Source organism: Acanthaster planci, linkage group LG16, assembly GCF_054643075.1.
Source record: "Acanthaster planci isolate LZ-2023a linkage group LG16, COTS_SCS, whole genome shotgun sequence".
Lineage (NCBI taxonomy): Eukaryota > Metazoa > Echinodermata > Asteroidea > Valvatida > Acanthasteridae > Acanthaster > Acanthaster planci.
In genome coordinates, this window is record NC_141792.1 from 9,470,603 (window position 1) to 9,498,173 (window position 27,571).

The 27,571-nt window shown below is 44.7% G+C and overlaps 1 protein-coding gene across 2 annotated transcripts; it reads right to left on the minus strand.

Annotated features, from left to right (window-relative positions):
• Positions 1-420: 420 nt before the first annotated feature.
• hdlbp (high density lipoprotein binding protein) lies at positions 421-26,831 on the minus strand. 2 transcript variants are annotated; one of them, XM_087147241.1, is made up of 23 exons: positions 26,645-26,831; positions 21,484-21,809; positions 19,617-19,725; positions 19,137-19,252; positions 17,683-17,889; positions 17,213-17,404; positions 16,407-16,613; positions 15,653-15,760; positions 14,990-15,173; positions 14,364-14,503; positions 13,632-13,736; positions 12,830-13,030; positions 12,258-12,389; positions 11,198-11,416; positions 10,426-10,647; positions 9,921-10,139; positions 8,531-8,681; positions 6,951-7,078; positions 6,291-6,395; positions 5,560-5,694; positions 5,063-5,287; positions 3,992-4,210; positions 421-3,595 (listed from the first exon to the last, which is right to left on the minus strand). In XM_087147241.1, the coding sequence occupies exons 2-23, from the start codon at positions 21,769-21,771 to the stop codon at positions 3,356-3,358; spliced, it is 3,852 nt and encodes a 1,283-aa protein (XP_087003367.1). In that variant the 5' UTR covers positions 21,772-21,809; positions 26,645-26,831; the 3' UTR covers positions 421-3,355. The 2 variants fall into 2 exon arrangements, with proteins under 2 accessions (XP_087003367.1, XP_087003368.1); XM_087147242.1 differs by lacking the exon at positions 6,291-6,395.
• Between the last annotated feature and the right edge of the window lie 740 nt (positions 26,832-27,571).

A 27,571-nucleotide genomic window follows, 5' to 3' on the forward strand; every position in this document is an offset into this window, starting at 1 on the left:
GCCAGGATTCGAACCTGGGCCGCCGGGGTGGAAGGCGAGGAAAGAACCACAATAGGAATAGTCAAAGCACAGCTCGTACCCCGAGTCTTAAAAACAGCCCTTTTGGATAAATGCTGCTTTTTCGGTTTGAAGACAACATCCATATGAATATTTTAGAATCCAGATTTCAGCAGCAACAACATACGCAACACATATCCACCATGAAGGCGATCAAGGCTCTGTTATTATCCCCGCACATTAGGCTCACATCACCTGAACATTCCTGAAACCATCTTGGCTCATTGGGGAGTATACAAGCCCCATTTCGGCGCAAATATCAAAACCACATCTGCCCTCACGGGTACCCATTTATTCCTTGGAGTACTCAAAATTCCCAGTAACAAAGGACGCACACTGTTATGAATGGATACACATAATGCATTTAGAATATAAGTTGAATAGTTTATTACTTTTTAGTTGCAATTTTTTTTTCATTTTAGAACTGACCAGTTCCCAATTCATAAGCAACTTGGCACATAACAATAATCTTTGGAATATTACAAACCTAGTACATCATCCAAGTCCATTGCCTTTTGTGACGTGCACAACAAAATTCTCCAATTTAACTTTTATTATCACATTTTCAAAATTTCTTCACATTTTTATCAACCGAGACAAAATAGTCGGTGCTGACAATATTCTCTCGATCTGAACTCCTAACAGAACACTGCGTAGTCTATGATTAAATGATTTATAAGCAATCTTACGGGCAGTGTAATACTTATCGTATTCATCCTGGATTTAAGAAAACTTCAGTGAATTAAACCCACAGAAATAATGCCTTAACTGTTCATATCATCGCTGAGATACACACCTTATTGTCAATGGTGTGGCAACCAAAAAATACAATATGCCTCCATTTCCACATTTTTAGAACAAATACTGCATTTTAAAAATACAGTGTGATTGGGTAAAGTGTACATGTAAGTTTAATTCACGACTACATTGCATTGGGAGGAGCATGGCCACGCAGTCAACTTCAAAGTCAGACGACTGGAATCCCCTCCAGTTCATTTAAACCTACCTCGCTAATTAAGATAAACCTACCTTGAGATTCAACCAAAATAGTGTCGGTAATTTTCAGAAAAATAAACATATACAATATAATATACGTTCGATATGTGATATATTATTACTGATCAAACTGAAGAAGAAAACTCACAAATGAAAACGAACAAAATTGTACCTCTGAATACTAACCAATTTTTCTGAACTTAAAACCAAAGGAAACGCCTTAAGACAACACAAATGCAATACCTACAAAGCAAAAATAACAGCAACAGAGAGAAAAATAATCATGGCAATGAAAGTGAAACGGAAACGCGACCTTAAACATGGGCTGGTAGATCTATTCTACTACGGTGCTGCCAACATTAATTTTTTTTCTTCCTTTTCTTGAGTTTAGTTTAATACACAGGTGCATTTAGGTAATACAAATTTTAAAAAAAGAAAAAAAGGTCATTAATTGTAATTACAAATGTATATGACATACATGAAGCACACACTTTGGATACTAGATCTAATGCTGTATTTCATGACAGAGGTATGGTTATCAATCCCGGGACGAGGCGATCAAGATGTAAGCACTGAGGAATGTTGTACTATCTTTCTCAACTGAAATCAATCGATGCAGAGTCCAGATCATCTCAAAACACTTCCAGAAAAAAAAATTCAAGTTTCTTCCTCGGGTCTGACCCAGACTTCCTGCAGTGCCTGTCACAAATTCAAGATCAAACCACGCGTATGTTTTGATCCTAATTTTCAACCGAAGCGCGGATCTCGTCCAATGCACTTGGGGGAAAATGCAAAACTAAACAGGCACTGACTTGAAGTTTACCTCAAAATCTGTAGAGAGTTTGACAGGACTTTCCTTTTTAGGGGGTTACCTCCCGGTAAAACCTCGATTCCCAACTTGTTTCATTTTGCATTCTTCCCTTTTCACAAACCTGCGGTATCTTGACCCACAAATTCTTCAATATCAAATCCTGCATAAACACCACCAAAATAACTGGAAAATAAAAAAGGGGAAAAAAATCCTCGCATTTGGAAAATCAGAGTTGTTAAAAAAACCACACTAAAACTTCTAGAGACAAAGGTTCTTTCTACACACATGCCTTTTTCTTGATGTTTCAAGCAACATCGCTGCCCTTCCAAAAATAATCTTGCAAAGACCAGTAATTGAGCTACAGGAAAACGGTTACCTCCCACATTATTTCCTTGCATCCAGAAACTCTCAAATGTATTTCATATTTCAACTACTACGGTACAAATAAGAAGGCCAACAAGATAGTCCAAAAAATTGAAGTACATGGAATGTTTCGTAGAAGAAAGGTAAACGATTTGCCAAAATATTGCAGTTAACGTCATTTTCTGTTCTCCATAATTGTTGTCTTTGCCTCGACCTGTCTGTGACCTCTCGTTTCATTCTGCAGCTAAGCTTCCACTGCAAATCTACACGTATAATAGACCTTGCCATTGCTATGGTTTACGTATTTGCTTCTGAACAATGAATTTAGTGCATAGAGTTTTATTCAAGAAAAGCTGCTTTGTTTTTTTTTTTTAAGATAATGCAACAGGAAGGGGTCTGCATAAAAATGATCAGACAACTACGGGCAGGTTTTCTTTCTTCACTTTCAAGGTCCGACTCTTCAGCTCCATTGGATGCAGTTTGCAAGGACGGCACGCCTGATCGTCTTCCATCTGGGGGAGATCGATACCAGTGCACGAAAAGTGCGGAATCAATATCACTGCACCCAACGGGCTGTCACTAACAGTTCATTTGTGAAGGTTTGGTGGGGTTTTTTTTGGGGGGGCGGGAGTTTCCAACTTCTGAAGGTGCGCCACATGATCTGTTGGAATACAGGGATCTACTCTATTACACCCGAGTCAGGTGGAGAGGAATGTGCTTGTGGCAGTCAATTGAAATGAGCAGGATCTCTACATCCCTTGTATAATCCAAGAATCCTACAAATCTCCAACTTCACCCGTGTAGAATTTGTGTCCATAAGACGTGAAGCTTTTAACAAAAGGAACCTAATGGGATACGGCTTTGGCCAGAAGAAATTGACAAGAAATGAAAAGCCTACAACAACCCGGAGAGAGGAGTCTGAAATCCATGAGGAGTAAATGAAATCTAAAACGAAAAACGATGGCAGCAGCACAGAGATTCACTACTCATGGGGTTGCCTGTTGCATTAAGGTATAAACGGGCATGCAGAGTGTGCTTCAAGGGTGTTCTTGAGCCTACCGACAACCTTGTCCATCATTATGAGGTGCATGGGCGAACTGGGTACCTGGGTACTCGGATACCTGGGATTTAGCGTTTCCAGGCTCCCCAGGATGCAGCCGAGCTGGCGGCAGGCTTGGGACCAGCGCCGCTGCTGCCGGCACCGATGCTGGGGAAGTCCATGGTGTTGGTAGTGTCTGGGGGCTTGCTCCAGGGGGCATCGCGCACAACAAACCCGGGGCTGTTGGCCTTGGTCTGCTGGGAATCGGCCTGGCGGCTGGGCGGCTTGGTGTACTGCTGCAACTCAGCCGTCTCGTCGATCTCTTGTAGCTGCGGGGGTGGAGAAACGAGACAGGCCAAAAATTTAGTGGAATAACTGGAACATGCCCTCCTGTGGGATATTTTATGCTTGATTAATTTAAGAATCTGTGCATTTATCAGTGATGGACTCGTGGACTTGTAGGGATTTGTGATGAACTTCATAACAACATCGCCAGACAGAAACATTTATTCACAAATTCCTCCCTCGAGTAGTGTACCACGACTCTGACCCTGGACACTCAGATTACGAAGTTCATTACCATCTTCACTCTACAATCTGCTCAACACGCAGGCTTGTTGACCAATTTTGGATATTGCACCTGTCAGAGAAGGTGAAACAGCCCCGTGCATTTCTCCAGTGGTTTACGCTAGCACCAGACAGCGGTCGTTTTCTAGGCTACTCACGTATTCTTCCTCCAGGTTGAGCAGGTACTCCCGACACTCCTCGATGTTCTCCTCCAGCCCCGTGATGGTGACCAGGTCCAGGTTGGCGTCGGTGGAGCGAGGGAACCGGATGTCCACCTTGTAGAGGTCCATGACCTTGCTGATGGCCCGGCCCTTGGTGCCGATCAGCCGACTGTGGATGCGGTGGTCAATGTCCAGCTCCACTGTGGTCTGGTCCTCCTAATGCCAGAGGAGTTCGGGGGGGAGAGAAAGGAATCAGTCCAACCATCCTGAAGTGGGTCACTTGACCGCCTCGCATCTGAGGGCATGTTGACATGATCTGGCTATTTCAATTTCTATTTTTGAAATTGTTTGCGGTAGCCGCTGCTTTATCAGGCCAGCCAACCAGGGCAAGATTTGTGGTCACGGATTCGAGTCCCACCCGAGTATAAGCTTTTTTGGACTTTTTTGCAAGCTCTCTGACAAGCACCGAGTATACAGTGCTTGTAACAATACATACGTCAGGTAAGGGCAAAACCTGTAACTAAAATTAACGACCTGGCTACCTGTATACGCATGCGCGGCTAAGAGGTTCAAACTTTCAAACGTTCATCCCTGGCTGACATTTGTTTGTTTTGTACAAACTCGCCGAGTCTGAGAAGTCTGTGAACGTACGCCATGTGCTGAGCTTGAGCATGGCCTGTGCACAGTAGTAAATATCAAAGGAAAACTAATGCTGACCACGGCGTTGGCCAGAGAGGTATCTGGGCAAATACTGGACACCCCGGGGGCTATTGATGACATCGTATTACGCAGTAAGAAGTATCAAACGACTCTCGTCAATCAGTATTTGTGGCAGTTGGCTGATTACCACAAGGTGGCTGCTATATTTCACTTTTTTCATTATTCAAATTTTCTGCCCAAAACAATACTTTCAGAACATTGAAGATTCCACTATTCCCCCCAAATTTTGAAGCATCGGCGCCACTTTGGATCGCAATTATGATCCATGTGTACAAAAGCCACTGATTCTTAGGATGGTTAGGATGAATGCCAGGCATGCCAAGAATTTATTATTTTTTCTCTCCTTACCAAGTTGTGAACGATGTCCATGATGGCGTCCCGGGCAGCCAGGGCGTTCTTCTCATAGCCCACCACAGTGATGAGGTTGGGGTTGGCGGCATTGCGGTCGGCAAACTGGATGCTCTTGACCTTGTGGTCGTCCTTGATCTTGGAGATGATGGCGCCCTTGCGACCGATGATCTTGGGATAGTGCTTGGCGTCCACATCGATGCTCACCGAGAAGTTTTGCAGGCGCTGTGCCGGGGTCAAAACAAAGAACGTTACTCACGGCTTTCCCCAAGGAGAGTACCAAACCCAAATGTTGTCTTACCAGAGCCTCAACAGCCAACGGGGTAACCTTTAGGTACACCACTTTTCACAATCTCCCGCTCAACTCCAAATACTATGTGTTTGTAACTGTCGCTGAAGGTCGAAACACCAAATATAAAATAACGCTGTTACTAGTTTTGGGGCAGGAAGTGGAGAAGCGGGGATGGAAAAGGTCAGAGGTCAAGAGATAAGCTCACCCTGTCTTCCTCAGAGAGACGTAGCTCGTCCACCCTGGCCTTCAGGGCTCTCACGGCATTGTCTACATTGTCAGCGGGCCCACTCACTTTGACCAGGTTGGATTTCTGCGCAGCTGGGGGGATCGCAATGTTCACCTGTATCGCACAGAGTTGGAAAAATGACCCTGTCAGCCTCAGCTGTGAATTTATGGCTGCTTAACTGACTGACTCAAAAAGTAATGTAATCTGCTATCTTCTGCTGGAGATACCGGCTGTCATGTGACCATCCTTTAAGTAATTTAGCAACATCAACAAATTCATTAAAGAGTCCCTCTGTCAAATTTTCAGTGCAATCCAATGGAGGGCTCTGCTATCATTTAATACATGTACTTCAGATTCTGACGTGTGTTGGTCCATGCACCGATAACAGCCAATAGGAAAAGTTATCATTTTGGACCAAGATCTCGGCAAAATGGCCATTTTGAGAGAAAGGCAAGTTCAATTTTCATAAAATGAGTATCAAAATGACCACAAGACATCGATGAGAAAAACTTCTGATGGCTCGGCGCAACAAACAATGCACAGCGTCAGTATCCGGGAAAATGTTTGGGAGAGCAACTTCAGCCCATCAAAGCCAGGGAATAAACTCAGTGGTAGAGATTTAAGGTTTCTTCAGGTTTTGGAAATGGCAGACATAGTTTTAGCAAACAGGAAAGACAAACATGAATCTGTACAGGTGGGGTACGCCTTACGTCATAGTCTTCCATCATGCGTCGGATGCCGGCACCTTTCTGGCCGATGACAAAGCGATGGTAGTCAAACGGCACCTCGACCTCCTCAGTCACGGGGACAAGTTTCTGTCAGAAGGGGAAGGCAACCAAAAATGCTGTGGCTTGCTACAGAATTACACACTTGAGGATAAAAACACGTACTGATTGTTCATGCTGACAGAAGTTAAACTCTGGCTGCTAACAGCAAATTCCCTCAAAGCGTACATACCCATTCAAGTGTTCGGGAGAGAAGTATTTCTGTCCAGTGTGTTTGGGAGAGAAGTATTTCCGTCCAGTATTTCATGGAATTACGATTCATGTTCTAGTATTTGTTTTCATTTTCACATTTATGGATTATTCATTTGTTTTTTAACTGGCAGCCAGCCATTGATTTGCTATCACTGGATGGCAAAAACCACGACTACTACTAACAGAAGGCCTAAACATACATGGTGTCAGAAGATCCAACAGCCATCCACTTTTTAACATAAGAATAATTGAGCACCTGCTAACCTTGATGACAATATAAATGTCTCCTTTATTTTAACACCACAGCAAGACTTTCTTTACTTTGTTCACGTTCGTGAGCAGTGAAATCGCACAACATGTAACCCTTGAAAGACTCATTTCTACATGACCAACCTCCAGTGCTTCCTTGGCCAGCATGCAGTTCTCATTCTTGCCCGTGATGAGGATGATGTCACATTTCTTGGGCTTGTCGTCTTCACTGACGTCGCTGTTGTTGTCGCCATTCAGGACCACGTCACCGTCTGCAGTCAACAGAGAGAAAAAGAACAAACGTAACCTTCAACCATTCATCTGGGACAGGGACCACCTCTATTTCTAAAAACGAGAGGGTTGTGGTGCTGTTGTAGTTCACTAGTGCTGCTGCTGAACCAAACCAATATGGCATAGCATTGATAGCGCACGGAATGCACGCAAGAAAACTCGATAGAAACAGCGAACACACCAAAAAAATGCATAAGCCCCGACGGCACTTGGCACATGTGCCTGTACACATGCACTGTAAATGCAAGCTCTCGGACAAGCACTGAGCATACAGTGCTTATTAATATACCTTGGGTAAGGGCAAACCTGTTATATATAATTAACATCTCCCCAACGCAAAAAAATACATCTTGAAAACAGTTCGCGGTACCCGCTGCTTCATTTGACTCGGACCGGCCAGCCGATCCCGGCAAGCTCGGTGGTCGAGTGGTTAAGACATCTGCACTAGTAAGCAGGAGGTCGTGGGTTCGAGTCCCACCCGAGTAAGCTTGTGAGGTTTTTTCGCAAGCTCTCGGACAAGCACTGAGCATACAGTGCTTATTAATATACGTTGGGTAAGGGCAAACCTGTTATATATAATTAACATCTCCCCAACGCAAAAAAATACATCTGGAAAATAGTTCGCGGTACCCGCTGCTTCATTTGACTCGGACCGGCCAGCCGATCCCGGCAAGCTCCGTGGTCGAGTGGTTAAGACATCTGCACTAGTAAGCAGGAGGTCGTGGGTTCGAGTCCCACCCGAGTAAGCTTGTGAGGTTTTTTCGCAAGCTCTCGGACAAGCACTGAGCATACAGTGCTTATTAATATACGTTGGGTAAGGGCAAACCTGTTATATATAATTAACATCTCCCCAACGCAAAAAAATACATCTGGAAAATAGTTCGCGGTACCCGCTGCTTCATTTGACTCGGACCGGCCAGCCGATCCCGGCAAGCTCGGTGGTCGAGTGGTTAAGACATCTGCACTAGTAAGCAGGAGGTCGTGGGTTCGAGTCCCACCCGAGTAAGCTTGTGAGGTTTTTTTCGCAAGCTCTCGGACAAGCACTGAGCATACAGTGCTTATTAATATACGTTGGGTAAGGGCAAACCTGTTATATATAATTAACATCTCCCCAACGCAAAAAAAAAATACATCTTGAAAACAACATTCTTCTTTAAATACATGTGCAAGTACATGTATGGGCTCTATTTTCCTCAGCTGTGCAAATCCTCAAAACTTCCAAATGGATTTTTTGGTTTACGGATCTTGAAGGGTTTGAATTTAGCTAGCACAGCTCTGGGGGCAGCTTAGAGTTTACCAAGATGGTGCAGAAGGCAATGCCAGTCTCATCGGTCCGTGCCTGAACAACAGTAGGTCACTGCAGGTATCAGTAACTACACAATCTGGGGCACAAAAGCCCCTGCGTCAACCACTCCACTGCTTTGAGTCCTTACCTTCGGTGTGCTCGGCTGCCGGATTGCGGTCGGGGAACTTGATGCCCACCTCGTACTGGCTGGTGATGGCCTGCACGCGGGAGCCTTTGGCCCCCATGATGGTGCGGTGATGCTTCTGGGCAATGCAGCACTCCACGGTGACTTGTGATTTCTGACACAATCAAAAGAAATGGCGCAACATATCAACAGTCGCCTTCTTGAGCAAGTTAATAAAGCCAATCTGTGCCCATGAAACAGGGACTCCTGGCTCCAGACATGTGAGTTTGGGCCCCAACCCAAACTCAAGCACGCTGAATGTAGATTGCGTCATTTTGAGAAAACAGAGAAAACGAGAGGAGCCCTCGCCCTGTGTTAGTAGTGGATAAACCTGTGTGCATGTCAAACAATGGCTACATGCATTACTTGACATGCACAAGGGCTTATCAACTACGAACACAGGGCGAGGGTTCCCCTCGTTTTCTCTTTTTTCTCAGAATGACGCAAGCTACATTCAGAATTCGCATTTTGGCATGAACAGAAAAAGCCCTTTTAACCCTTCTATGCCGAAGTCACTCTTTGGGTCATTTGGTGAACACCTCAAAGAAGCACAGCTGTGTTGTGTTGTGCACTGCACCAACAGTCCCTCACAGGAATGTCAGATTGCACTTTTGTGCTGCCCAACAACTGTGCTTCACTGTTCCATGTGCATAATTGTGCAGTAAACCAAATGCAGTGAAGAGGACTGCACAAAAGACCCTGGGTCATTTTGTGCTGGCAATCTACTGTGTACACACTGAACCTGTGCATGTTTGAGTTCCATACAGAAAATACATGCTCACCAGTGACCGTGGGCATTTGTGCACATTTGTGCCGTAAAACCAAAGGAGGGTTAAGCTTGTTATAGTTGAGCTCAGAAGACAAATGACTCTGCGTTTGATTTGGATGCTTCCATATTTATTTGAACAGATAAAATCAGAGAAAACATGTTTTCCTTAGAGTTGCTCTTTAAATGAATGAATCCTCAATGAATGCAAGTACGTCACGTTAAAAAACCAATGGTCAGAGATTACCATTGCCTTCACTTTAATCCATCCTGTGAGTTGGAATCACCGGCCCAATCGTGCATTGAAGTAATCACGCGTTGCACACTGCGATATAGAGACCTGCTGAGGGCCAGCAAATTCAGTTTTGTACTTATGTCCACTGTCTAGTGCTACAGTAGGGCTAACAATGTTTCAAAATCGCATGCAAAATCACATAATCAAGTAGACATCTCCCATGCACACTTTACTGCAACTGTGCCAAAATAAGAGAAGATATAAGGTCAACTAAAAAATCCGATCTGCAAACAGGTCCTCGCGCAGTATCAATTCCCAGTGTACATTTGCAGCTTTCTTTTCAGTAAGCATACCAAGTCAGCCACTATCTCAGCGATGCGGGCCACGGCTCCTTCTACGCAGTTCTTGGGCCCCTTGACCACCACACGGTCACTCTTGGAGCCGTTGCGGGGGAAGCTGACTGTCACCCCGCCATATTCGTCGCTGATCTCCCGCAGGACCTGGCCGCGGCGGGCCACAAAGTGCCGGTGGTACTTGGGGTCCACGCTGATCTCGCTCTCTGAGACGTTCTCCTGTAGACCCAAACAAAACGCAAATGTGTGAGTTTGATTCAGGTAATGAGAAAGCTATTACATAACTGGCACACAGATACTTGTCCCTTGATTGGCGAGACTCGCGTTAAATCGCGTTTCAGTGAAACAGGTACATTCATCTTGCTCTGACAAGGCATCGATTCTGGTATGTATGGTCGGCACCAGTGATAGTTCTTCTCTGGATCATGAGTCGTAAGTGTGAGGTATGGTAATAAAAAGTGCCTGCTGGGCAAGGTCTTAACACGGCCTGGGCCACCTTACTAACCAGCTCCTTGATGAGACCTGTCAGCTTCTGCTTGGCCTTCTCCGTGCTCTCCTTGGTACCGATGATGGTGATGAGCGTCTTGTCTTCGTCCTTGGCAGTGGGGAACACCACCCGGGCCCCTGTCTCCTCCCGCACCTGCCGGATGTTGGCGCCATTGCGGCCGATCAGGAACTTATAGTACTCGGGCTTGGCGTGCACCTCCACGGAGTAGTTGGCCTGCTCCTGTGACCAGAGTCAAAAGGGAAGCACCACTGAAATGAGGCAAGCTTACAACCAACATGCAGGCCCCTATTTAAAAAAGGGAATTTCACTCTTTGCAGAAGAATAACCAGATGGAAAATTTTGTGCTTCTTACAGATGATATAAATTTCAATGATCCGCACACGTAAGCTACTTGTCAATCAATTAGTACTAAGTATCAACTACTCATATTTTGAAAAGCAAATCTGACACTGAATATTCTTATTACAGAGTTCAGAATTGACGAAATAATACTCGTACAGTGTTCCTATGAAGCATTCATGCTTATAGGCCAACTTAATAGGTCAGTACAAGAAGGAAACTACTGCGTCCCCAAGCACAGGAGGTGGTTTTCAAGACACAGCGTTGGAAGTGTTCTGTGACGCTTGGTACTTTGTTCTCGAGTGTCTCTGCCTTTTTGAAAAACCAAATTGGCCCGTTCTTAACACATACAACAACTGAGCCTCTTTCAGAACCCTTCCATTTGTAAAAACCAGGGGGGGGTGACTCGTTGATCAAAGTCACTGAGTACCTTCTCGTTGGCGAGCTCGATCAGCCTCTCCTTGGCTTTCTCCACCTCCTCCTTGGGACCCCGGATGGTAACCTTGTCGCTCTTGGACCCCTCGGTGGGGAAGTGGATGTGCACCCCGCCGCACTCATCCATGATGGCGCGCACCAAGCGCCCTTTGGCGCCAATCAGGGACTGATGGAACTTGGCCGGGATGCTGACTTCAATCTCCAAGATATTGGTCTGGTGAATAATGAAGTGCACAGACTATATTATTACCCCTGCTCATCAGGCCACTATGCGACTGATGGGAATGGGCACAGGTGCTGACTTCAATCTCCAGACTTTTGGTCTAGTGAATACTGAACAAATGCTGTTACCCCTGCTCATCAGTCCAATGTCCAACAAACGAAACTCTGCCGGGATGCCGACTTGAATCTCCGAAAAATATTGGCCAAGTGAGTGATGTGGCATATGAGCTACATTATTACCGCCCTGCTCTTCGAATTGAAGAAACCTGGCCAGGGTGCTGACTTCAATCTCCAAATTGTTGGTAAGTTTGGTAACATTATTATCCCTGGTCATCCGGCCAACATTATTAACCCTGGTCATCAGGCCAATAAAAAATCATGGCTCCAAAAAGACAGACAGACCTCAGCCAGTATGCTGAGTTCCAGCTGAAGAATACGGCCCGGGTGAACAATGTGATAAGATAAAGCACAATTATCCCCTTTCATCTGACCAAGAAATCATTTCTCAGAGTATACGTGCCTTGTCTATCCGCCCCGAGCTGAAGTGCACCCCGAATCGGCGAAAGAAAGACAGCTGGTTACGAGCAAGTTCTTGCATGCATTCGGCGTGTACGCAAAGACCATAGATACCGGAATAACTTAGTTACGTGTACTCAGCGTGCTCCATGTCAAACGCACATGTACCTGCGCTCCTCATGGCGCGTCTATGCGCTGAGTGCCCAAAAACACACGCCCTCTTTTGTTCTGCTCGGAGCGGATTCAGTGATTGAAACGTGCCAAGGACGCCCGAGGAGGAGGGCCCTATCTGCATTCACTTTTGTACGTGTACATACCAATTCGTTCTGAATGGCCAGAATCTGCGCTTTGGCCTTCTCCACGTTCTTCTTTTTGCCGGTGATCTGAATCATGTCGCTGTCGCTGCTCTCGGTTGGTATTTCAATACGTGTGTCCGTCTCCTCCTTGATCTAGATCAACACAAAAATCACTTTGTTTTACACTTTGTCAGTTGTACCATGACGTGGACAATCACACAAAGACTTTGTGTGACAGATGTGCCATTTCCTGGTATTAAGCGATGTCTGGCTTTGAACAACTCCCAAGGCAGAACAACCAGTTCACGCCAAAGGACATGCAAGCATACAATGATTTCTGTCACTGCTTGACAGACAGCAAGTTCGCCAACTTCACTATTGAATGATCAAACTTACAGGTGACAGGTCAGACCGTCAAATATCTCATGCATCTCAAGTCGACATTCTCCACCAAGAATGTTACAATCCCAAGCCCAGGGCCAGTTCCGGAGATTAATCCTGGCATCGAGCAGTTTACAGAGACCTAATGATCCTAAGGAGTTAACAGGTGCGTTAAAAGAAGGGCATGTCTCACACCCTCCTCAACCCCCCACCTTGTTGATGGTGGCCCCTCCCTTGCCAATGACATTCTTGTGGAACTTCTTGTAGATGGGCACGTTCAGTTGGTAGTTGTTGGCCACTAGCTCCAGAGCCAGCTGGTGCAGGAACTTGTAGCACTTGTCCACGTCCTGCTTGGGGCCCCGCAAGGTAACCACATCCGACTTCATGCCGGGATCAGGGAATGTGATCTGGACCTGACGACGTGAAGATAAACAGATGGGGGGGGGGGAGACTTGGGGTCAATTGGAAGATCTCTGCGGTCCTACCAATCTGAACAAAATGCTTGCGTGATGTAAACAAGCGGATGCAAAGAAGGGGTTGACCCCGATGAAGCAAAAAGGGGGTGGATGAGGGACTAGCTGGAAAAACAATGCAAAATCCTACATTTTGGTGAAAATCAGTCCTGTGACATGGGATACACTTATTTACTCTACCTGGGGAAGAAGATTGATCTATTGAATGTGCACGACGATCTAAATACTGACTGGGTTAAATAAGGTAATGTGAATGTAGCCGAATACTTCTGGGATTTGAACCTCATCACGTAAACCAAGGGTAGATTCTGGCTCAAATGGAGAAATGACATGGGTATAAAAATGTATCAAAAATACTTGATTTCGACCTAATGATGTCAAAATGGGGATAGATTTGGGGTCAACCGGAGCAAATCTTAACATCACCCGAGCGTATCACAACACTTGAGAACTGAAGGCAACCTGGAGGTGCAGGCACTTTCAATAGACATGTATATGCACCATCTGTGTCTTTCTGTCTGTCTGATTCTCAGTCACCAACCTGATTGTACTTGTCTCTAATGTCCTTGATGTTCTCGCCCTTGGTGCCAATGATTGTCCGGTGGAATCGATGCTCAATCAGGATGTCCCGAGTCTTCTCGTTCTCCTGGGGCCAGATGGAAGGCACAAGACCGTCACGCTTGTGACCAAAAGCTTGCCGAGGTCAGTGGTGTTGCCAAGACCGTCACAAGACCAGACACAAGCAGGCCGGTCACAAGCAAGACGGGGAACAGTGACAAAGGAATGCCTTTACCACAGTTCATTCAAATACCCTGCGACTTGAATAGCTGACAGCAGGTGTTGTGGAGTCTTGTGATGGTCTAAAAGGGTCTTGACTACAACACACTGACCGAGGTGTATGCCAATTTCGTGGCTTATGTTTTCCAACAACTCACACAATATTGCAGCATTACTGCAATGCATTGCAGATCATTCTTTGGTCTACAAGGCCAATTTTGTTTGACATTTTTAACAACAAAACATCTTTTCAAAAATATCGGTTACGGGAAGAAAACAAAGTTGTAACAGATCTGAAGAGAAAGGTAAACATACCGAATGCAGTGAATGAAGCATGTCCTCGGTGAAACATGCAGATCTTTGTATCTTAAGAACGTCTTCATGTCTGGGTTCGTTGGCATTGAATGGCATGATTCCAAGTACATAAAAGACACCTGGGAGCTTTAAGCCTTGAAATGATAGTTTCAACCAGGCTGGACCGCATCTACAGACATACCATGCGAGTGGCCAACTCCATCAGTTCGTTCTTGGCCTGGCGCACGCCCTCAGGGCTGCCCTCAACGCGGATCTCGTTGCTCCTCTCCAGGTCTGTTGGAATGCGGATGGACACGCCTGTCTCCTTCTTGATGCGGTTCACTGCCAGCGAAAAATAAGCACAATGCAGGATCATGGAGAAAAGTATAGGGCTGTGCAGATTATTCCGATATTCGGATATTCAATTGGCATTTTCTTATTTGAATATTCAAAGATGTAGATTGATGAATAAATCAGGGAAATTCGATTGTTCGTGACAAAACTACATTCTAAAAGCATATTTCTAGGGGTAATGGGTACACTTAAAGGAGCTCAATGTAAGTGGCCAACAACAAGACCAGAAATTACTCTTTTTTTTTCAAGTTTTTCCCTTTATTAACCTTTTTGTAAAACTGTACATTTTATTTCTGCTTTCGTGAGAATTTTGTTTAACTGAAGATTTGAATTATCAATCAAATAAAAGGTCAAATATTTGAATATTCACTTCATCGAAATGGCCAGGCTTAGTGAAATACATTAAGCTGTTTAAGCTTGGACAGATGCAACTTGGAAAAACAAGATCAGAGCCCGGGAGTCCCCACCGCCTACCGTTTGCTCCTGACTTGCCGATGATGTGCTTGTGGAACTTGGGGTCGATCTTGACAATGGCAAAGTCCAGTCGGCTCTGGAGGTCGCGGGAGATCTCCTCCAGGGCCCGCCGTGCCTCTTCCACCTGATCAGGGGGCCCCTCCAGGGTGATCTTGTCCAGACCCTCGGCAAACTCCACGTGAACCTGCAGTGGGTTTGGGGATTAATCAAATACAATTCATTTCCCGAGGGATTAATTTGGAACTATGACAACGAATTACCAATCCCAATAAAACACAAATGTTTGAAAAGTGAGCAATCACATTTTTCCAGCAAAAGATATTTTAAGGTCATTTAACAATGTAAATAATGAAAAACACAATCAGACGAATAGTACAGCAGCTTTCAACAAGTTCACAACAATACGAGTTTTAGCAATTGCTCCATATCGCCTATCAGTTAATGTGACAGGTTACAGTTGCCTCCGCAAAGCTATTTACAAAGTCATAATACTAGGAAAGTCATCATCATAAAATTATTATAAGGTTCCTCTCTAACCAACTTTTCACTTCAAACTGAAAAAAATTCTTCAAAACATATGGCCTGGAACGCAAACATGTTTAGGCGTCAACAATGCATCCCAGTGACCGAAGTCTACCAACATCAGTCGACCAGCTTGCTTACATTGGACAGGTTCTGGGTGATGTTGCGGATGTTCTTCCCTTGGCGTCCAATGATGAAGCGGTGCAGCCAGGCTGGCGCATCCACCTCTTGGATGACCACGCTGTTAGCCTACAAAAAAGTTAACGAGCAATTCCCACAAATCATGAATATGTTCTGGATGAATGGCATGTCCAAAGGTTTCGGCTACAACTAGAGGTAACATATACGCACTAATGGAAGTCACAGGCTCGTGGCTGCGGCTACTTTTGCATGGGTGTGTGTGTGTTTCTCCTTGCCAAAGCCTCTTGGTTCGGACATGGCCTAACCCGGGGGGAGGGAGGAATGGGGACTACTGAGCATAACATATGGAAGGATATAGGATGCCATACATACAATTTACACTTCGAGACATGGAGAGCAGAGAGTATTGTTTCAGATTTTATTACCAAATCAGATCAAAACCCACATCAAACCGGAGGAAAACTATTAACAGCTGCATGGATATCAAGTAAGAAGTTTACCAGATACACTTGTGACCTCTAAGATAAGAAAGGTTCATTTCCAGAGGAGCTGAGAAATTTCCAAAGAGCTCATGAAGTTTGTGGACCGAAATTAGGTGGGATTAATTGGTTGCTGAGCACAACGTGAAACAAAGCAACAGGGGCAGAGGGATTACTCCTCGAGGGAAGAAAATCAACAGGAAGACAGAGAGGTACGGCGAGGGGGGGAAGGGGTCAGGGACCAGGACGGGAGGGCATCACTTTCCCCCTTTTACCTTGGCGTAGACGAGGGTGATGGCCTGGCCCAGCTGGTGCTGCTCCCCGCGCAGCGTGATGGTCTCTGACACCGAGTCCGGGTTGGGCATCTCCACCGAGACACCGGTGGCCTCCAGGATCTCAGCGATGTTGCTCCCCCGCGGACCGATCACGTACTTGTGCTGGCACTTGTTGACCTCCAGGGAGACGGTCGTTGTCTTCGACTTCTGCAAAGGGGGTTTCCAAAGTGTAAGATCCATCCCATGGCAGTGCATGCAATGTACCACAGTCGAGTCACAGTAAGAGCACCATTGATACAACATCCTAATTATAACAATGTCAATTTTAGGTGTGAAGTCAGTGTATTTTTTTTTTCCACTCTGGGTAATACAAGGTCCCTGCTACAGCAAGATAACCTGTAATGTGTCAATTAACATAAACCTGATAAACGGGTTCAACTTTCCCCAGACAAAAATATGTTTTGAGTTCCAAGCCACAAGATGTAAAAACACTGGTAATGGCTGAAAGGGAATTCTTCTGAATCTTCAAAGACATGGAAATTGCGGAGAATTTGCCAAGAGCAAAAAGTAGACTGCATACAGAACATTGCCTAATAAACTGGACCACATTTAGGTTACACTGCAAACAAATGCAGTTTTAAATTGTAGTTAAATTACTGTCCAGCCTACTCATGCGACTTTATTATTGCTGAAGGGGTCTTGACTAGGCATTACTAACTTAAACTTAACTATGCACTAAGACGCATGATGAGATGATAATATAGCGAGTGGATAGACTGGTGTTTGAAGGGTTTTAAGAATGGCACCTTTGCATTGTACGTGGCATTGATCCAGTCAATCGCTTCCATGACAGCCTCCTTCTCCCCGGACACCACGATCTCATCCTTCATGGCACTCTGCGGCGGCACGTGGATCTTGGCGCCCGTCCTGGCCTTGATCTCCTTGATGAAGGGGTGGTAGATGCGCGGGATGGTCAGACGCTCAAAGGCGAGCTTGGCCTGGCCAGGGGAACCAAAGGAGAGAGATAAATGAAGAAACTCTGATGTGTTAGACAGCTGCCGACGTACATTACTTCTACATGTACTTTAAACCTGGCTGAGTGACTGAAATGGAATGCAAGTCAGTTGGTTGTGTGTTTACTATTATTAAAGAGGCTGAGCTCCGCCTTAGGGTAACATCCTGTAAAAATTGTATTTTGAAGGATCTGGGGTCAGGGGTCAAGCTAGAAACTCAGAAAGGAGTCTTTTTTCCCCCTCGAAATGACAAGAGTGAGTACCTGCTCCTCCGAGATGAGCTGGATCTCGTGGCGAGCCGCCTCGATCCCTTCCCTGGGCCCCACGATGTGGATCAGATCAGAGGGGTCACTGGGGTTGGGGATGTTAATCTTGGTGGCGGTCATGTTCTCCAGCTCCCTCAGCTTGCTGCCACCCTTGCCGATGATGAAGCGGTGATGCTCTTTCGGGATGGGGATGTTCACGTTGGCCTGCGCGGAAGAAGTAAGAAGAAGGAACGTGATGCCAATCAACACAAAAGGAAATTACACTCCATCTAGGCACTTACAGTGTCGGCATGGTATCTCAACTCGCAGACCTTCTGCGCAGCCAAATCTCACTCCAAAAAATGAACAAAAGTTTGAAAACAAAGAACAAAAAAAAAAAAGAGACACCAATAGCATTTTTGTTTTAATGAAATTTTATTGAAGCACTAAGAGGTGTGCCCTCAGGTGATGAAAAAAGTCGTCTGACTCATCGGGAAACCACGCCCGAGTACGCATGTGCAGGGCGCTCGTTGCGGTATCAGAAATGGGACCACCACAATGCGTCACACATGCACAACGCAAAAGAAAGATTTGCCACACAAAGGTACACAGTATAAATGATTTACAGTACATGTAACGTGTTATTTATCAGCCCATTGACAACAAAAATCCTCCAAAATGTCTTTCTATGAACAAAAACTTGTGGCACCAAAGTAAAAATAACCACAATGTCATTTCAAAAGTCATCGTAGGGAGATTTACGGTAACTGTGCGTCAGCGTATACTGTAGGTCCATGTTATGATACACGTCGCAATGATGACTTAAGCTCAAAAGAAATCGGGACCTTCTTGTAACTCGAATTTCGGATCACTCGAATTTTTTGTCCATTCCCCGGAGATTCGAAGTATCAAGATTTTACTGTCCTTATACAGCACAATTCCATTACTTATCAATAAACTTTACAGAATAGAACGCAAAGATACGTGGAACAAAAATTTGACACGAAAAAAGGTAAGGGAAAACCAAACAAAAAAGAGACCATCCAGGTAGGTGTTGTGTTAGAAGACGCTTGAATAACTCATGGATAGGAGCCCTTAACACGGTTGATGGAAGGTTTAATGCCAGGATTATTTCGACTGGCACTTCCAAAAGTTGTAACCAAGTCATTGTGAGGCATCACTGGCAAGTTGTCAGTAGAGTCAAAAGCTAACTCATTTGACTTGTGACACCATGGACAAAGGTATCAGGAACTTGTCTGCCTTTAGAGTCATGGAGCCCATCCTGCATCTGCCCAAATCCCAAACACGTCCTGTCACAAGGGCCCCTTCTTTGGATAGCTTGCACTTCAGAGAATTTCAAGAACACAGATGAAATGTGACAATGCCTGTTACATGCTACAATCATGCACCCGAACATGCAGTCCGGGGGACTGTGAAAACTGGCCTACACGATCTGCCTTTCGGTTGCCTACCTGCGTCTGGAGTTTGTTGAGAACCTCCCTGCGAGCCGCCATGACAGACTCCTGCTTGCCGGTCACCACGATGGTCAAGCTCTGGTCCTTGGCTAAACTCATCTCAATTGAAGCTCCTGAAGAAATACGCCAACAAACAAAATACCACACTCAAAGCGTACACCATCATCTGTTCCCCCGCTTTGCATGATAAAGAGATGTAACTACATAGAGGGAAATGAACGAGACACTGATGAATGACGGAAAACACCTGTTGACGAGGAGGCAAAGCAACAAGATCCAATTCAGCGTTTATCTCAAACTACCATTTCCATCAAACATTTAATCTCACCGGCTAATGTAATTTTTACACAAACCCAGAGCGGTTACGTTTATGAAATCTCTGCACCAGTCAGAGGATGCAGCTGGAGATAACAAAAAGAACAGAGACTTCCAGGTGTGAGTGGGTAATCGTAAGATGAACTTCTTGCAAAGTCTGACCTGTGTTCTTCATGATCTCAGCACAGATTCTGCCCGACTGAGAATCACTCTCTCCAAAGCCTTGATTCATCTCTTTGTAACGACGCTCCTCCAAAGGCACATAGAAAACCTGGAGGGAGGGAATCGGTTTCAGGTTTAATCTTTCATTTCCTAGGTACATTTACGTCACAAATGCGCAATGTATCCCCAGGTGCTATGCTGTAAATTACACGTACGGTAAACTTCTGCTTTGTCTATTGTCAGGATGCTTCAAAGTGCCCGTTGATTTCTTGGAGATTCTCAAATTCCACTGATACTATGCAGGAATCCCTACAGCTTCGCAGACATGTACATGTATGTGGTACTGAATTTGCATATTTCTCACACATGTTCCATACTTTCATGAAACCTTCAAAATATGGTGCAGTCAGTATTAGGTATTTGAGAACCAGTTACACAGTGTAAAATGTTAAGGAGATTCTTCAGTGCATGTACGAGCAATGATTCCAATTAAACACAGCCAGACTGAAGGCTCTGTATTGAACTGTACCGGTATATTTATGATTCTGACTTGCACTGGGCATAAACGGGTATAAAACATGAGTGTACACGTACGGTACATGTACAATGTACCCTATCCCATTATGCTCAAGGAGGGATCTGCCACCGGTACATGTGTACATGTATGTGCATGGTTATCACGGATGCATTTACATAAACATGTATGTGTTAACATGTACAAGGAGGGTACATGTACATGTGTAAATGTACTAGTACATGGAAGTGCAACATACATGTACATGCACTGGTACGATGTCCATGTACATGTATGTACACCATGTCATGTCACGTAGTGTGTGTATTGGCAAGCATATTTTTATCTTCATGTGAGGATCTACCACTATTATGGTGAGTGTGGGTATACCTGATGGGGAGGGGGGGAGAACTCGATCAGCTGTGATTTTTTTCATATCTATAGTAGGACCTCTATTCACTTCATTCACATCAGTCAGTAGGTCCTTCAGACTGCGACTTGAATGAAATAAATAGAGTGTAGGCCCTACTATATGAAAAAAATCATGGCTGATCAGGTTCTCTTCCCCTCCCCCCGATCGGGTACGTATACCCACACTTACCATATACATATACAGCGTATGTTTGAAAGTAGACAGAGGATTGTGAGAATATATGGGATTCTTAAGTTGACAAGCAAACATGAATGAAATAATCCAGGACAAATGCCACTGACATGACTAAATATGACGCACTGAATGGCATTTTCAGGGCACATACATGCAGTTGATGGGGCACACAACACAATGCTCATAAATAATACCAGTGAGCGATGAACAATGCCATTTATCTTCGCAGTGCAGATTGTTAGAACGGCGTTTGACTGCACTGTATTGTACATGTACACGTACAACCGCACTAAATGCGGAATTACGTGTACATGTAATATACATGAACCGGCACATTCAATGTATGAATCCTGATGTGACAAATGGTACACAGAACGGTGTACATTGGTACGGGTGCAGTGTACATGTATATTTTATGCCTTTTCCCACTGAAAACAATGCCTGGAGCAAGACGCACATGTGCCATGTATGAATATCGGAGCAATGCCTGCTTCAAATGCCACGATAGATGATCTGCGCGCGATCGACAACGCTACTCTCACAGGCGGCAAGTACGCGTCAAAATAGGGCGCTGCCACGGACGTGGCGCGTTGCGGTACAGTACACACACAAGGTTACGGGGACATTTTCCGGTAAATGATAGGCGTGTCAAAATTGCAATTTGGCAGAAACTTTAGGGGCGACAACGCTGAAATTCACAAATCACAAAGAACCCCCTGGCTGTGCGAGGGGCCAGCCCACCTTACCTGAGTTATAATGGAAGACTTCACCGCCATCTTGGCGTAGGATTTGGGTCCAATGTTGGACACCATGGCGCCGGGCACCGCGTCACCTCCGCTGCTGCTGCTAGCGATGCCGCCCTGGCCGTTGGCGACAGTCGCCGCCAGGGGTGGGAACACCTCGTCATAGGTGGGCGGCTCGTAGGCCTCGTCGTCCATGCTTACCACGGGCAGCTCGGCGTGGTCGCCCATGGCGCCCGGCCCGGGCCCAAATCCGGGCGGGGGAAGGGTTGCTGCAGGTGTATCCGTATTCATGGTCTTGGCCGTAATCAAGTCAAACAGCACCACTGGCTCTGCACAACATAAAATGGAAAGGGGTAAGATGTACAATGTACATGTGCAGTAAGAGGAAACAGACAGCAATGTACATGTACATGAAAAGGAAAACTGAGAGCGAGAGGAGAAATGTCCCGTACTTTATGTCTACTTACAGACTAGACACTCTTAAAACGGAAAGTGGGACAGCACATGAAAACTCAACTACATGTAGCAGCAGAGCATTGTCGAAATGACTTGGCTATGGCAGGCAATGAAACAAATCTGTATTCACGTACATGTAAATAGGAAATGGCTATTGACACTGGCTGGCTGCTCCCTAAGAACATGGGTATTCTCCAGCCACAGCCAAGAAATTCTGACAGAAATATACTGCTATACAGGGTACCAGTATGTACCGGGCTGGTAGAGACTTGAGAGTCATTTTATTTATCAATCTTTACAAGGAAATCTCTGTGTATCGTCTGGGCTCTTTTTACAAGGCTGCAGGCCTGGCTGAAATACTCAGACGTCAATAGATTTTGTCCGTCAGGCTAGAGGGGCCACCAGACAGTCATTCACGTGTTTGTAAGTGTCCAGTAAATGAAGATAGGAATTTTTAAAGAATTTTGAAAACAGAAAAAAAAGATAAATTTCCCGGCCCAGCATCATCAACATTGATAACTTCCCCGGCAGGAAGTGAATAAGCCTCCAACATCATAATAGTACTAGCATCTGCAGTGCCCAAACTTATCAATCTTTACAAGGAAAACTCTGTGTGTCGTCTCCCCTTCACCATGATGCCAAGTTCACAATCCATCTTCGTCTCCAACCGTAAAAATCTCCACAGATTTTTGGCGCCTTTATCAACAGACAGGCCCTCATCTCGGTCAATTATTTGATATACCATTAGGTCAAATTATCGAGAATCTTACATATCCTGCGAAACATCCCCAAAATCAACCAATTTTCCGTAGAAAGCCACACAGAATCCAGTACACCCTGTACACGTATGTACACAACTCTACACGCAAACACGGCATCCATGTTTTGCTGCTTATGTACATGTAGCACGTGCACAATACATGGCATTTGTTGATCGTTTTACACTTATGTTCTGGCCCACTGCACACATTCCTGTAATTCTGCCATTACTTTTACTGCCACTACCCCAAGTACCCAATGTGCATACCGTGGTATATCAGAGGGAGTAACATAATTTTGTGTACTTCTTGATTGACTGTACTAGACTTAACCAAGTCTCACATGAATCTTATTTTGTAAATAATTCCACCAAAAGTGTCCAACCAAAAAATCCGGAAAACCAACAACGGATATTTGAAGAATCCGGAAAACTCCGGAGGTATCTCACCCCTGGATACAGTGGACCTCTAGAAGTGTCTGTTTCCATAATACACACTGTGTAAGATTTTTCCTTTGGATGCTGCCGACTGGTCTTGATTAAGTTGATTTGCCACGGTCTCTAAGTTTAAGCCAGGCCATGTGTGTCATAACCGGTACAGCAGGAAATCATGGCTAGCCTGTGATTATGCCTACCAGACATAATGCTATGGGAGACACAGTACAGCACGGAAGTCCTGTTGCTTTCTCTTTACACGGTAATGTCGTAACCTCAAGCATGGCTATTTATATCAAATACTAATTAGAAAAATTTGCACAACATCAAATTCATCACTATGATGTGACACGGTACCAGTGTTGTATTCGAGTCCATCACACGTCCCAGCAGTGCAAGTCCCTGTAACTTGTGCGTCTACATGTATCGCAAGTGAAGTCCATCACAAGTCATTTAGTCTTAAGCCAATTAACAAGCCATTCAACTGTGCTGTGACAAAAGCATACTTTTGTCTTTGTTCAACCTGTTACTTATGACTGGCCTTATGAAAGGACTTGTGACTGGACTTGTGAAGGGACTTATGACTGGACTTGTGAAAGGACTTGTGATGGACTCGAATACAACACAGTGTGATACATTGCTACTTTTGTCAGGGAAGCAAAGTCAAAATGTTAATGATAATGGTTAATTAGTACACGTGCATTACTGAGCTATCACTAGTACATATATACGGTGTACATGTACACGGACATGTGAGACTGTACATGCACTGTCCTGGTACTCTGCACGCATATACATGTAAGTAGACACACATCAAATACCTACCCAACGTGGGCATTCAGGTTTTCATGTCTACAGTTTCAAAAACTTGATGAAAATACTCTGTTTTCCCTTGAAAACCAAAAATATACTTTTAAAACCGTTGCTCAGAAAGGGGGTAAGCTTATATGGGCCTGGCCTGGTCCACGCAAGGTTTGTACGACCTGCACTGTGCGGGCCTCATTGGTCGACGTAAGATTGGCACCAGTGGGTCCATACATTCCTTCACAGGAACAGTATAAGCAGTGGGTTGTCACCATGGTCACTGGCACTGAGAGACAGACCTTTGCACAGTACTGTCAAGCAACCCCCCTAATAACTCATCTTTCGGTCATGTTCAGTTTCACTTCTTTGTCAAATTTCTGGTTTTCCCCACTTTTATCAAGGCAATGATGGTTCTGGCATAATCCATTTGTGGCAATTTAAAATCAATTATTACATGCAGGACATTTCACTGCCTACCTCCATTTTTACACCCCCCCCCTGAATTTCTTGAATATTAATTTTTTTTTCAGAAGTGGTTTGTTTTGGGTTTGTTTAAAGAAATGTATTCTTTGACAAAATCTCTCACCAAATCAACAGGAACAGTCTTACTGACTTCACAGAACACATTTTGATTGCATATATAAACTAGCTACCATCGTACTGATGCGTGATGCATTCTCATAGTGCCCTATACATGTAGCTGTTCAGGCTAATCTTGACACTTGGCCAAATTTATTATACTATTATTATTCAACTCAGGATGGATGGATTACAACAAATTTGTGCACGATCTAAGGGAAAGTTTTCCCTACACTTAGTTTCCATTAAAATGATATAACAGCCACAAGGAAGTGATAACATGACCGGAAAGTGAAATTCAGCCAAGAAAATTCCAAAACATTTACATGTACTTAGAAAACACTTCAGTTTTTCAGGCATGTCTCACACGTGTCAAAGGTTTGTATACAGAGGCATCAAGTGTTGTCCGTACATGTATATTGAACTCTTTCTGATTCAAGATTGTGCTGAAACTGGACTCTGTGGCCCTCAACTTCCAGTAATGACGTCTCCCACATTTGCATAACAAATTGTGTATGTAAATCTAAACCATCTGCCGGTCATATTTTGGATATTGCTGCCCTAAATTCTCTTTGGATGGGAAGTCAAGTTAATAAAATTCCCTCCCCTTTCCAATTACGTTCAAATCTGAGCACTACAAAAATAAATTTCAAATTTGTAGGTCAAAATATCCACATGATGTTTTTGATTTTCTCCCATATTTTCCAACCATATTTAGTCATTTGAGTTGTGTTTATGACTTTGTGCCATGTTACATGCACTTGATTAAATATCATAAAGAATTGATTTTCAAAAGAAAGTATTTTGATGCAGTCTTTTCCCCCTCCCTTTTAGGTGCAATTGCAGACCCCCGCTTGTAATCCTGGAAGTAAATGGTAGAATTTTGTTTAGACGGCAGCCTTGGATGTTTTCTTCTGTTGAATCCAATTGAGGCATTAGAAGGATACCCAGGGCAATGGTAGGATCACCAAGCCCACTTCAAGGCAAAAAAAATTGTTCCCATTTAGGGGGCATTCTCTCTTTCCGGGGACTGATTAAAGTTGTCCTTGAAACAAGGGACTTCTCCAAAAACAAGGGCAGTCATGACAGTCTCCGGTTTGTGTCCACCCCACTCCCATGAACGTGGGAGCAGGCGGATGTCGAACCCCACGGTTCTGGGGGTAGGCTAGCTCCACACGTACATGTAGGGCTATAGTGGCTCTCTTTTACAATCTATCTCTTTTCTGTCGCCACCACAGCCCTACTTCAAGGCATGGCCTTCAAGGCGAAGCGCTGCTTTCGTTTTGCCAAAATGGCGCCGCCCATGGTCAGCATAGAAATATCACAGGCCAGGTTTTTCAAGGTGCCATACATTGAAAATGTACGGTTTGGGAAAGCTTTAGGGTGCTCATATAAAAGTCCAAACTCGGAGGAATATGCCATACGACAATGTCGAGTCACTCTCATTTCGAAAGATATTAGGATTCAAAGTTTGTGACACTCCTGCAGTTTGGATTTCGGGCATTCAAGACATGCCTTGAACTTGAATTACATGTGGGGCTGTGGTGGTGACAGAAAGGGACAGATTGTAAAACTTTAAAGAGAGCCACTACAGCCCCATTTCAGTATTTGTGGGGCTAGGGGTAGGCAGTTGCCAAGGCCATCATGGCCATGGAGGAATAAAACACATGCCTAGCTAACCCAGGCTAAATCTTACATGAAGGCCCAGGTCTACAATATCAAGCATAGCCAGATATAGCCATGATGTAGACTAGGTACCCCCACAACTATGAGGTCCGACCCACGGGAGACGGGAGCGGGGGGGCGACCCACGGGGCGGATGTCGGATCCCACAGAATTTGTCAGTTTGTACCGTAAGCATGGTCAGATGGTAAGGCTAAAATCACTTTGCATCACTATCGGGAACCCCTAAAGACGACCTTTTGACACGGTTATTCACCTGACGGGGGGAAGACATTAAACATGCACCAACATGAACGAACATGCCGAAATGACGACTGAGTTGCTTTAGGATCCACCATGGCCATACGCCACGTCTACACACACGACATGATAACATGCTAGGCCTATGTGCGGACCTCTCTAGCTCAGTGCTAGTACTGAAGTAGAGAAAAATCTTATTTCTAAACTTACAATAGTGGATGCTGCTTTCCGGTAAATCCGTCCTGTAATTACAATTTATGCCGATTTCTCTCCAGTGTGTTAGTTTTTCCCAATCCACAGTGGAGAAAAATTAACCAAGAACTCGTAAATATGTCGCAGAGAAACTTCCTGACGTGTGTCACTGCGCCAGCATAACTCGACACGTAGCATGCTAGACTCGCTGCGCACGTACGTATGTGTTACACTTGTGCTTGTTCGTACGTGGCACAGATATCGGTCCGCCTGGATTATGTCAAAGAGTAGCCGATTGGATGAACGCTGCACAGCTCCATGTTTAAGCGAATCAGCGATGCTGTTCCATCATCAAATGCAGAAGAAAGACCTTTTTTTTCTCTGTGATTAAATCACAGGCTATGATTAAATCTATACCTTTTTAGTGCCAGGTGAATAAAATATTTCCCCTCTAAACAGACGTTTTCTGAACATGAGTTTTTCGGGTGAGGCAAACTCTGACGACCCAAATTATCAGTAAAGGTCAGAGTTGCAAGATAGTTGTGTGGGCAAGTTAACTCCCGTGTAAGGCTAGAAAAGGGACACTTGACAGCCGACAAAAATTGTATGGCTGTGGGCTATACGACTTTACCAATTGACTCTCGTAGCCAAAAGCCATAGCCGTAGACGACAGTGTCAGTTTAGGATACGGCCTAAGGTATGTAAATCCTATCACCCCCCCCCAAAAAAAGACACACACAGTTTTCGTGGTGAGAAAAGGCAGAGGCATTTTCCAAACTTCGCGACAACCAAAATGTAATCCAAAATACTCAAAAAGGGAGACAAATTACAAACTTTGAAACGCTGTCTTAATGTACATCTAAGGCCCACATGAACAGCGCCCCCTATTAAATGTCATGTGGTGTATTTTGTATGTCACCCCTCATCATTCCCTGCCAGTCTCCA